At 44.9% G+C, this 13,116-nt stretch overlaps 1 protein-coding gene across 1 annotated transcript; it reads right to left on the bottom strand.

Annotated features, from left to right (window-relative positions):
• Positions 1-1,188: 1,188 nt before the first annotated feature.
• Positions 1,189-5,624, bottom strand: LYSMD3 (LysM domain containing 3). The gene is made up of 3 exons (XM_034774228.1): positions 5,515-5,624; positions 4,964-5,236; positions 1,189-2,300 (listed from the first exon to the last, which is right to left on the bottom strand). The coding sequence occupies exons 1-3, from the start codon at positions 5,566-5,568 to the stop codon at positions 1,635-1,637; spliced, it is 993 nt and encodes a 330-aa protein (XP_034630119.1). The 5' UTR covers positions 5,569-5,624; the 3' UTR covers positions 1,189-1,634.
• Positions 5,625-13,116: the final 7,492 nt, after the last annotated feature.

Consider the following 13,116-nt stretch of genomic DNA (forward strand, 5'->3'; position numbering starts at 1 on the left):
AGGCACTATCTTAATAAATCCCTATAAAGGAATACATAACTACCTCCACTTTCCTCTTTAAACAAAAATTAGTAAGTTCAAAACTAATTTCCCTCTTCTCTAGCTGTAACTTTCTTAGGAAAAATTTAGGTGACTGCTTAAATGCAGGGACCAGCCTTCTTCAGGGGAAGAAATTTAAGAGGCTGACAAGGATCATGGGGGCAGTAAGGTACTGCCAGTAGCTGCACCCTCACTGCAGGCCAAATTTCTCTTCTAGATGCCACAGGGTTTCCCTCTGAAGTGTTGTGGGAGTGAGTTGAAAAAGAGTGGTGCTTCTGAAGCCCTCCTACATATTACCGTATGCATCCACTCAGACACCTGAAAACACCAGCTGTTTCAACTGAGGAAAACCAGTTTTCTGCACTGTAAGATGTAACTAGGAGAGTGACATTTCCTTAATAATACAAAAAAGGTATGGAAGGAAATGCTACATCCCTTGGATTGTTTTCTCATACAAGTATTTGAACAGAAAAAGGCATGTTATTTAGCCAATTTCTAATTATTCAAATTTAAGCAGCTAATTACTACACAGGACAAGGACTTCTGTCTCAACAACTGGATTGTGTTTAGGCATCAGAGCATAGCTCACTTATACACAACGTGACCTCAAGCAAGCTTTAGAAGTACATTTAAAAAGATGGCTTATGAGCCTATTGACTGGATTGCAGCAGAAAATGAGACCCAGTCTGAACTTTGGGCCTTACTTGTAGTAACGTGAATTTGCTTATACTCAAAAAAGGAGGAATTTAATAAACTGTTTGGTTGTGCACTGATTGTGAAAAGGTCACAAACTTCTATTAAATGTCTTTGCAATCTCACCACTTGATGTCTATTATATAAGGCAGTAGTTATAGTGCAAAAAAAGTTCAACATAAGCACTGCCCTATCAGTCAACGAAGCTTAATTTAGTACATCTTTCTACTTAGTCAACAGTAGCTCTCAGCCCTATATATTCATTTTCCTTTCAGAAAGTCTCACACTGATCTAAGGAAAAAAGTAGTTTGAACTTTATATATGGAAAAGGTTTTACACACAGAATTTACACCAGCCATACATTAAATATGTATTCAGTGGTATATATTATGAAGTGGGAAGTAGATCTCTTCAGTTGATAGCCCATGTAGCATGTACCATTAAATATATTATAAATAAAGCATGAAACAATATTTATTTTTAAAATTAAACATGCTGAAGCAGATGCTTTCACATAGCAAATTATAATCAACTGTACTCATTTATCTCATGTTTGTCAGAACTGCACCTTAACAGCAATCATTAATTAAAAAAAAAAAACAGGTTATATTTAAATAGAAAAAAGTGCAAAGCCTTTCAAAAATACCTGTTTACATACACATTTATACCATGACAATCTCGTAATGTCATCTGTCAACATGCTTGACAGTTTAAATGACCCACAGAAGGATTATCTCCTATGTAAATATGGCAGGTTCCCACAACTATTTAAATAAAGGAAGCAAAGCATCCTTGTACTTTAATACTGCCCAAAAAGAAGGAATGTATACATCAGTAATATCTATTCTTTGCATTCCAGATGCATTTCGCATTCTATACTGTTTTTCCTCTTCATGTGAAAGTTATGTTAGATGTCTATGAACAACAGTCTCCTGGGACTTTCCATTGTAATGCTGAAGTTCCTCCTCACTCTCAACGTTCATGATGTTTGCTGGATTTATTCCATTTTCAATTTGTTTTTGTTGTGATGGTGCTGTGACTAGTGAGTGGGCAGATTCCATTGTAGAATGGTGACTAACGTCAACTTTCACTAAAACCTCATAATATAAGAGATAAAAAACTGGAGTTATTATGCCAATCACCAACATTATCACCACTGCTGTCCACCATCCTATGCCCCAGTCTGCTCCGTAATAGGGATCTTTCCGCTTTTTGGTTTTAGCATCAGGTTCAAAGCATATCTGCTGTGCGGATAAGGCAGAAACAACTTCATTAAGATTCTCTCTTTTTGTATCATTGCACTTTACTATTTGTTCTATATCGCGATCCACTTCTTTCAAGAAGCTGCCTACAGTCTCATTACAGGAAAATGAATCAGAAGCTGGTGATGTTCCTTGGAATTCTGGGGAAAACTGAGTAGATGATAAAGGCCTTGAAACTTGCTTGCTTTTTGGAGAGCAATGCGTTTCAGTCAATACACTGAACTTCTTCACTGGAATTTTGATAGATCTCAGTGCAAAAAAATCCTGGTCAGTGATAAGATTATTAACCCTCTTGATGTCTGCAACCTGAAAAAAAAAAATTAATTAAAAGCAACGTAGTTTAAACAATATGAAAGGTTTATTAAACCTGAAGAAGAGCGTTAGCCTCCCTGAGGGATAGAGTACACCCCTAAAAAAGGAAATCCCAAATTATAAATGGAACCCAATCGAAAATATTTTGATGCAAAACATGGAATCAAAGAGTTCCAAATACAAACAAAATTTTTGAAACAGACAAGAACTGAAGTACAGACTGGAAGTCAAGAACTGTATTCTAATGCAAATAATCACCCTGACTCCCTCTGAACTTGGGGGGAAAATGTCACTCAACCTGTGTCTCAATAACTATTTATAAAAATGGAAATAATACTCCTCCCTCCCTTTCAAAGAAATGATGACCATTAGTTTATGAAGTGCTTTGCAAACAGACATACTATTACTGTCAAATGTGGTTTGGTTATTCTAGACCAGGGGTAGGCAACTTATGGCATGCGTGCCAAAGGCGGTACGTGAGCTGATTTTCAGTGGCACCCACACGGCCCGGGTCCTGGCCACTGGTTCAGGGGCTCTGCATTTTAATTTAATTTTAAATGAAGCTTCTTAAACATTTTAAAAACCTTATTTACTTTACATATAACAATAGTTTAGTTTTATAAGTCTATAATATATAAGAGACCTTCTAAAAACGTTAAAATGTATTACTGGCACACAAAACCTTAAATTGGAATGAATAAATGAAGACTCGGAACACAACTTCTGAAAGGTTGCCGACCCCATTCGGGAACATCTAGGTAGATAGAAGTTCTCCTACTTTACAAAATTACCCTCATTCATCTAGTATAGTTCTTTCTTCTCTGCCTCTGTATTGCCAAGTGCAACAATAGGCATAACTCAGGCCATTAAGTCTTCCTTTGCCCCCTCTTTCTTTGAGAAAGGGCAGGGTTTCCTACAGATTTAAGAGCTCCATTTACTAACTCTCGCAAAAAATATTTCAGCACAGGTTATATTGCAAACAGCTACAAAAAGTAAGCTTGTGAAGGATACAGAGAAGAGGGGGAGGAGAGAAAATGATTAAAGAAGGGGTAGTTTAAAAAAAAATATATTTTTCAGTTAAACCAAGTGTTCAGATACTTAACTTTTTAAAGCTTTTCATCTTACAAGATGAAGGTTCCTCAGGCTTGGTCTCTGTAGACAGGCTCTTCCCTCCCCACCAATCCCACCCCGAGAATAGGAGCAAAACATCTGAGAACAAGTAAATAAGGTTTCTGCTTCACTCACCAAGTTTTGTTTTGTTTTGTTTTTAAATAACTGCTTTACAATCAAAATGGCTAGAGAGTTGAAAGTTTACATTTTGCATGAAAAAAGCCATATAAGAACACCTCTGACCATTCCCTAGAAAATTTTTTTTTAATTGACCAAGTTACGAGCTTTTGAAAGCTGCATGAGCAAATGTAGCTCAGATTTTGTACAAGTTTCTCACTACTCTGGTCAAGAAGGCTATACTACCACACACGTACAGTAGTTTAACTACCAAGTGAGAAGTGTACTGAAGGTTCCCTTTAGCTGAGGTAAAAGCTCTGCAGAAGCCCTTGGCTCAATACTAGTAGACTATGCAAGAGTGCCAAGAAGCTAAATACTACTCATGCAAGTTAAAATCCTAAAACTGGAGATGTTGCAAAGTTGGCAGCACCCTAAGGCTCATGTAAGAAGAGTGTTCTCTTGGCCTTCCTAAAGTGCATAGGGAGGGAGGTAAGTGGTGTCTGGACAAATAGCACATGTAAATAACATCAGCTAATACCCATTTATGGCTAGTCTTCAAAATTTCAGAGTCCTGGAGAGCAAAGTTACTTATTTTTCTTTTTAAAAAATTTAAGTACCATATGAAAACTTTTAGTGAGCACTGCTGTTATACTGTTAGGCATCCAAACCAAGAAAAGTCTCCATACAGGTTGCTCTATTACAAGTCTGCCCACTTGTGGCTATGCACTGTGGTACAGACTTCAGATGCAGCCCCACCTTCTCTCTCAGACACACCACACTTTTTTCCAAAATGCATAACATCCAGGAAATGCTTTCAAGAATATAATCTGTAAAATGTGGTATGAAGATTTGGAATGAAAATGTGACTGCAATACATGACTTACAACATTAAGTCCTTTTGTTGTGTTCTTATGTGCTGTTGAAGAGTTGTCACATATCACCCCAGAGGGAGCTATAGTTCAAAGATGTGCAATGTCAGCATATTTTACACACAGTAAAGTATTTAAACATTCTAGGTTCCATTTGGATGAAAGGTGCTACTGTATATACATTCAAGATCATTATAGCCAAGCCAATAGTTTAAAACACTAAAACCTGTTTTTTATATTGTAAGACATATACTAATATTTTGTAGCATTTCTTTAAGTCATTCATTCCCAGTACCTTTTCCAGGTCCGAAGAGGCGCTCTGTATGGCTCAAAAGCTTGTCTCTCTCACCAACAGAAGCTGTCCAATAAACGTATTACCTCGCACACCTTGTCAGCCTTAACTTGGACATTTCTTGATTTCTGGGGCTTAAATATCACGCAACTTACGCATTCATGTTGTGTAGTTTCTGTAGGAAACACTCTGCGTGTCCCGCTGGACCTGAGCGGCTCGTGGGCAAAGATACAAACCGCGCTGGGAACCGCTCTGTACACGAGACTCACCGAGCAACAATACTGCAGCGCTATCGCGTTTAAAGTCTCGCCTTCCTGGATGTCCTTCGTTAGCAGCACAATATCATCCAGCCGGTCTCGCGAGGTACTTCGTCGGACCTTCTCCCTCCCTCTTGGGCGCAGCTCGGACACCTCCCCGTCCTCCTCCTGCGCCTCGCTGTCCGCCTGGAGACCGTTTCCAAACGGGTAGGCTCGGCTGCTGCCCGCGGCGGGCAGGGCTCCGGCTGGGGGCTGGCTCCTCCCGGCCATTCTCTCGGGAAGCCTCTAACGAGAGCAGAGAAACACCTGCCACCCCGGGCAAAGCCTTCCACCGCGCCCAGCGCCCCTCGCCCCCCCGCTGCGCTGCCTCCGGGCGCCCAGCCGGGGCCTCCGCACGGCGCTGCTCATGTGGCGCTACACTGGGGGCGGGGCGGGGCGGAGGCTCTGCCGCGGCGGGCTAGAATCTGACCCCCCCGATGCCAGGGGTCGCAGGGCTCAGGGCGGCCGTGCCGGCCCCTCTCCGCGCGGGGGGCAGAGGGCGGCCCGCGGGGGGCAACACTTACCTGCCGCTCCCCCAGGAACTCTTCATGGCAATGGCGCCGGGCGGCCGCCTTCATCAGCGCCTTCCGCGCGGGGCGGCCTGTCGCGGCCGCCACGTCGGCAAAGCAGCCCCGCCCCCAGCGCTCTTAAAGGGGCCTGCGCGTCGGGCCCAGCCGCGCATGCGCATTGAATAAGGGACGCTGTAGAACGGGAGTCGACTGTTCCCTGGGCTCCGGGGGCGGGAGTTGCTCGCCGAGGGCCGTACAGCTAGCGCAGCCGCCCCAGGGCTAGAGCAGGCGTGTCCCCGGGGGCCGAGGGGGCGGGGTGCCTGGGTTCCCCTAGCCAAGCGCTGGGGCAGGGCGGCTGGCAGCGGTGCCCACTCCGAGCGTCTAGCGATCACGAGACTGGCCCCAGGATCCTGGGGGGGTTGCAAGAGATACCAGTCGGGGTGGGGTGATTTTGACCCCAAAGCAGGCACGGTGGCTGGACCCGAGATCAAACTGCAAAGTTATGCCCACGTTATAAAGTGCTGCTGGATGGTGCGGAGTCTCCAGCCTCAACCCGGCCCTAAACAATTCGAGTGAGTTAACTTGGTGTCCCAGGTCTGCCCAGCAGAGCTGTAACTAGGTATTTTTGCGCCTGAGGCAAGAATATAAAAATTGGCCCTTCCCCAGGGCCAGCTCTTCCGTGACAATTCAGCGGTGGGTCCCTCAGTCCCTCTCGGAGGGAAGGGCTTGCCGCCCAAGAATGACTGAAGGGGTGGTGGTAGAGCCTGTGATTTTGGGGAGGTCAGCTCATGATTTTTGACTGCTTGGCCTGGTAATGTTGCTTCTAAGATGTTCTTTGGTTCCAGTCCAGTTCTAATCCAGAGTGGGGTTAAGAGAGGAGGGAGGTGCTGGATATCAGCAGTGGCCACTAGGGATCAGCATGTGTCCTGAGAATGCTGGGAGTTCAGGTTTGCAGGGCAGGATCAGGGGTGGCAGGTTTGTAGAAATTTTGGTGGTGTCCAGAACCCGCCCCCACCCAAACTCTGTGCCCCCCCCCCACCTGCCCAAAGCTCTGGGAGGGAGTTTGGGTGAGGGAGGCAGCCTGGTGTGCCGGCCCTAGGCTGGGGCAGGGAATTGGGTGCAGGCTCTGGGAGGGAGTTTGGGGATGGGAGGGGTGCAGAGGAAGTGCAGGGGTGAGGGCTGTGGGTTGTGGCTGCAGATGAGGGGTTTGGAGTGTGGGGGGGGCTTGGTGAGAGTTGGGGTGAGGGCTCTGTCGGGGGCTGGGAATGGAAGGTTTGGGGGGTGGGAGGGGCTCAGGGCTGGGGCAGAAGGTTAGGGTGTGGAGGGTGAGGGCTCTGGCTGGGACTGGGGATGAGGTGTTTAGGGAGCTGGAGGGGCTCAGGCAGAGGGTTGAGGGTGCAGTGGGGGGGGCAGAGAGAAAGCTCTGGGGGTGTGGGCTCTGGGGTGGGACAGGGCTGGGGATGAGTTTGGGGTACAGCCAGGCTGCTCCAGGACAGGGGCTAGAGAGGAGGACTCCCCCCCCCCAGCCTTTTCTCTGCTGGCAGCAGCAAGCTCTGGGGGAAGAGCTCCCCTTTCCTGCCTGCCCCCCAGCTGCACACTGTCACTGCATGTGCTCCTAGGGCCCCTCTCAGATCCAGGAATCTCCCTCGCCTCCCGCGTGGTGGTGCTGGGGGGCACTGTGTGCGTCTCCTCCCCTGCTGTTGCCCCTGACTGTAGCCTCACTGGGGGTGAGGGATGAGGCTGTCTCCTTGCCCAGCATGGGGCAGGAGTGGTGACTGTGGGCGAGGGGGCTGTGCTGCTGGAGGGTCCCATTGAAAAATGAAAGGGTCTGAGGGGGAAGGGCAGGCTCAGAGTCGGTCTGAACTCTCAGAGTGAGATGGGGGGGCACTAGGACCCTGCGGCAGCAGTTGCTGCAGGGAGGCAGCATGGAGCTGCTCTGCTCTGGTGTGGGAAGGGGGGGAGGAAGCAAGTCAGGGCTGGGGGACACTCGGGGGGAGGCGCGGGGGGAGGGGGGTGGCAGGTGGGGCCGAGGGGAGATCACGCGGTTATAAATATCTCTATGCCAGCGGCTTTTTTTTTCTCCACCACTTTTTGCGCCCCTCGGCTTTGTGCGCCCAAGGCAAGTGCCTCACTCGCCTTGCCCTTGTTAGGGCGCTGCTGCCCAGTGCCCCAACCCAGCTGTGCATGGGCTGAGGGTCTCAGTTAAGGGTCGGAAAGGAGGTTTTGTAGGTGGCTGATTAACAGAGTTCCTGTTAAAATGGTCATTTTCATTATTTTATTAGAATACTAATGATATATTAGGTAATCTAGAGCCTTGTATAGGTGTCTTAATTATTTAAATATAAATAAAATACATTGCAGTTGTGGTAACATTGTTGTGACGGGTTGAATCACAAAAACCCCCTTGGGGCTGCCAACTGATGTGCCAAGACTACTGCCCCTGCTTTCCCTCCCAGCTCGGGACCCCAGCACCCTATCTTGCTGAGCCAGACACGCCTGTCTGCTCCAACACAGACCCAGGGTCTGAATTACTTTCCCCAAAGCTGCAGACTTAACTGAAAGCAGCTTACAGAAGTGTTCTTGTCTTTAACTCTCAGATGCCCAACTCCCAATGGGGTCTAAACCCAAATAAATCCGTTTTACCCTGTATAAAGCTTATACAGGGTAAACTCATAAATTGTTTGCCCTCTATAACAGTGATACTACCCCCCAGGCTATTAACATATACTCTGAGTTAATAAGTAAAAAGTGATTTTATTAAATACTGAAAGTAGGATTTAAGTGGTTTCAAGTAGTAACAGACAGAACAGAGCGAATTAACCAGTAAAATAAAATAAAACACACAAGTCTATGTCTAAGAAAACTGAATACAAATAACACCACACCAGTTCCAGTAAGCTTCCTTTTACAGACTAGTCTCCTGCTAGTCTGGGTCCAGCAATCACTCACACTCCTTTGTTCCAGTTTCTTTCAGGTATCCTTGGGGGTGGGGAGGCTTTCTCTTTAGCCAACTGAGGACCAAAATGGAGGGGTCTCCCACGGGCTTAAATAGACTTTCTCTTGTGGGTAGAGACCCCCCTCCTCTCTCCTATGCAAAGTCCTGCTCTAAGATGGAGTTCTGGAGTCACCTGGGCAAGTCACATGTCCATGCATGAGTCACAGTTTTTACAGGCAGAAGCCATTGCCCACATGGTATCTTGAATGTCTCCAAGAAGACTTCTTATGTGGATTGGAGCATTCCAAAATGCATTGTTCCTTAAAAAGAACAGGAGTACTTGTGGCACCTTAGAGACTAACAAATGTATTAGAGCATAAGCTTTCGTGAACTACAGCCCACTTCTTCGGATGCATAGTGGGCTGTAGTCCACGAAAGCTTATGCTCTAATACATTTGTTAGTCTCTAAGGTGCCACAAGTACTCCTGTTCTTTTTGCGGATACAGACTAACACGGCTGCTACTCTGAAACCTGTCATTGTTCCTTAAGTGCTTCTTGATTGGGCACTTAACTTTGCGAATTCCTTTCTCCAGGAACTGACCAAATGCTCTACTAAGGTTATTTAGAAATCAAGCCAGTACACGGCCAATATTCATAACTTTGAATACAAAAATGATACATGTATGCAAATAGGATTAATAGATTAAATAGATCATAACCTTTACATAGATATGTTACATGCATATGTAGCACAGAACATATTCCTGTTATGTCATATATATTCACAAGCATATTTCCATAAAGCCTTATGTGGGGCGCCATCACAATTGTAAAATAAGGTCGTGCTGCAGTGTGATGTTTAAATCACAACAATGTAATGATGTTTTGACAATAGATTTTTCCAGGAAGCATTGCTTGAAGGATGTGAAATTGCCTCAGGAAACTGGGGATGGCTCAGACAAAATTCTGGATACTCTATAGTAATCCTAAGCCTTATTGACAGAGCCAGACGAGTACCCAGAAGTCACCTCCTACAAGACAGGCCCAACAAAGAAAATAACAGAACACCACTAGCTGTCACCTTCAGCCCCCAACTAAAACCTCTCCAGCGCATCATCAGAGATCTACAACCTATCCTGAAAGATGATCCTTTACTCTCACAGATCTTGGGAGACAGACCTGTCCTCGCTTACAGACAACCCCCCAACCTAAAGCAAATACTCATCAGCAACCACACATCACTGAACAAAAACACTGACCCAGGAACCTATCCTTGTAACAAAGCCCGATGCCAACTCTGTCCACATATCTATTCAAGTGACATCATCATAGGACCTAATCACATCAGCCATACCATCAGGGGCTCGTTCACCTGCACATCTACCAATGTGATATATGCCATCATGTGCCAGCAGTGCCCCCTGCCATGTACATTGGCCACACCGGACAGTCTCTACGCAAAAGAATTAATGGACACAAATCTGACATCAGGAATCATAAAACTCAAAAAACAGTGGGACAACACTTTAACCTGTCTGGTCATTCAATGACAGCCACCCGCAGGTCTATCTTACAACAGAAAAACTTCAAAAACAGACTCCAAAGAGAGACTGCTGAGCTGGAATTGATATGCAAACTAGATATAATCAACTCAGGATTGAATAAGGACTGGGAATGGCTGAGCCATTACAAACATTGAATCTATCTCCCCTTGTAAGTATTCTCACACTTCTTATCAAACTGTCTGTACTGGGCTAGCTTGATTATCACTTCAAAAGTTTTTTTTTTTTTTCTCTTAATTGGCCTCTCAGAGTTGGTAAGACAACTCCCACCTGTTCATGATCTCTGTATGTGTGTATATATATCTCCTCAATATATGTTCCACTCTATATGCATCCGAAGAAGTGGGCTGTAGCCCACAAAAGCTTATGCTCTAATACATTTGTTAGTCTCTAAGGTGCCACAAGTACTCCTGTTCTTTTTGCGGATACAGACTAACACGGCTGCTACTCTGAAACCTAAGCCTTTTAGAAACTCTTAAGAGAAATTATGCCAATAAGAAAATCAGAAGTAGCAAGCATCAACAAAGATTTTCTATCCAGAGCAGTAAAGGTGCAGTACCTAGGAAGAGAGAGATTGTGGAAAAGAACATAACTATAATGGGCCATATTCTCAGGTGCACTGTGGAAGTGTATGATAGGACCAAAATATGTGTTGGGTCCAAGGAAGGGCACAGGCAGTGCAGGAGTGATTCTGCACCATTTTAAAGTAAGCATAGTGGCACACTGCAGAGCTCATTTGCTAGCAGTGTTAATGGATAATTATTGTGTATGTCCAGTACAAAATTGGGAATGATCAAAATAAGCTAATTTATGGGCATCTTCATCTCAGCATTAGGTGTAAGGGTACGTCTTCACTACCCGCCGGATCGGCGGGTAATAATCGATCTATCGGGGATCGATTTATCACATCTCGTCTAGATGTGATAAATTGATCCCGGAACTCCACCAGAGTGAGAGGCGGAAGCGGAGTCGATGGAGGAGCCACGGCCATCGATCCTGCGCCGTGAGGACCCGAGGTAAATCGATCTAAGATACGTCGACTTCAGCTACGCTATTCTCATAGCTGAAGTTGCTTATCTTAGATCAATCCCTCCCTCCCCCCCCCGGGTAGACCAGCCCTAAGATAGCTCTAGCTACCCAGAGCCATCTTTAAACTACTATAACCCCTTAAATGAACTTAGGGAGCTTAACAATGTTATGTTTCCACATGGTCCTTTTTCTTCCTTGCAGAGTGTATTTGGTAGCATCTTCCCAATACTTAGCCAGATCATTAGATTAGTTGTTTTAAGAGCTATTTCTTGTTATGGACCAGATCTCTAACTGGTGTAAGCTATCATAGCTCCATCAGAGTCCCTCTGTGTATAAGCAGCTTTCATGCACCAGTTTCAATTGCTAGCCAGATTACCTAAATGAACTTGTTTCTGCCCCAACATGCTCTTCTGTAATACAAGCAACAGCAAATGGTGGGGTGATTAAATCCTCCTCCAACTACATTAATAGAGAGTGTAGGAAGCCTTATGCAAGCTGACAATATTGGGTTAATTATTTACAAATCAAGATTTTCTCATGGTCTCTCCAGATGACAGAAAATAGTAGTAACAAGGGAGTGGGAATTTCAGCTATTCAGAAGTGTCACTGGATTCTTGGCAAGGAGTGTCTGAAACACCGACTTGTCTTTAAAAAGGAAGCTTTCAGCAATAGAAATGAAGCAACTGTTATTGTCGGTAGCTGGGAAACTGGCGATTCAGACTCCATTCACGTTGCTGAAAGACTGTTTTATAAGACTAGTCAGAGTAGTGGGTAGACCATGAGAGGACACACTTCATACTCAGTAACACCTACAGCCGAGTTTCATGATTGTTCCAACATACACTACTGATGGCATATTGTATTGAAAATGGCACATTTTTCGTTAGTCTTTTGGTGGTGTGGCTACAAGGAAGCTCAGGACAGGGAATTCCACCACTTCTTTTATCTAGAGGTGCACCATCAGGGTGAAAGAGAACTGCCGAAGCACTTTCCCTCGGAAAAAAACAAAGTATTGGAGTTTGCTTTGACCCTACTACACCCCCTGTCTGTAACCATTTGTAACTAGTGACATTTTCCCATCAATATACAAAAGGGTATATTCCCAACTTGATGAGCAGGATGGTAGCTGCACAGCTACTATGAATGCTAATGGGAAAACAGCCTTTCTCCATCCCTCTGTAAGTTACTTTGCATATCGTAATAGAGCATACTCAATGAGCAACAAGGTCAGTGTTAATCACTACATGGCATTCCAAGTACAAGTGCAGCAGGCTCTCCATTCCCTTTCCTTTGGACATGTTGTGTCCAACGTTGCTTGAATGGAGAAGAAGCTAGGAAATACAGTCCCACTGGGAACAAAAGTATTTTAAGAAAGTAGTCAAGAAGGAAAGGAGGTAAGGACTTGAGATGGGGGAAAGCTGATACCTTTTCTGAGTCATCTTCAGTAAATAATCACATTTAGTCTTTCTGACATACATGCATGTTACTATCTCTTACTATCTTGTAAATTACTAGAATTTTATAGTTAAAGACATAGGCCAAGATTTCAAATTTGGTATTTAAAGTTAGGCATCTAAATACATATTATAATCCCCTGAATGAAAGGGCATGTTAGAATATGGGTAATTAAGAGATTCACTCAGATATGTACACCCAGAGGCCATCTTACAGTGGTGCATCTCCTTCCGCTCCACATTTGGGATTACCATTTAAGGGAGTTAGAGGAGACAGATGCAACAATGTGAAGTCCCTGATAGGATAGCTCCAGTGGAACCAAGTTGTCCAGTCAATGTCTGCTTACTGGACTTAAAGAGAGGAAGGCTGCAAAAACATAATACAGCTTGAGTTTGTAATACATTCCTGGGGGGAATCAGCATGGGGTCAGTGTGGGATAAGGCAAGTCCTTCCTCTGCTTTCCATTTCTTCCTTGGCTTGCTCAGCACGTGCTCTCCCACCAGATCCCCAGACCTAAAGAGAGTCTTCGGCAGGATCTCAGGGAAGTGGGAAACACTGTCATACAGTTAGCTGCCTCCCCCATTTTCTACATGGGAAGTGAATATTTTTATACAGAAGTGAATGATTAGGTCCTAA

This window comes from Trachemys scripta, chromosome 6 (genome assembly GCF_013100865.1).
Source record: "Trachemys scripta elegans isolate TJP31775 chromosome 6, CAS_Tse_1.0, whole genome shotgun sequence".
In the NCBI taxonomy this organism is placed as follows: domain Eukaryota; kingdom Metazoa; phylum Chordata; order Testudines; family Emydidae; genus Trachemys; species Trachemys scripta.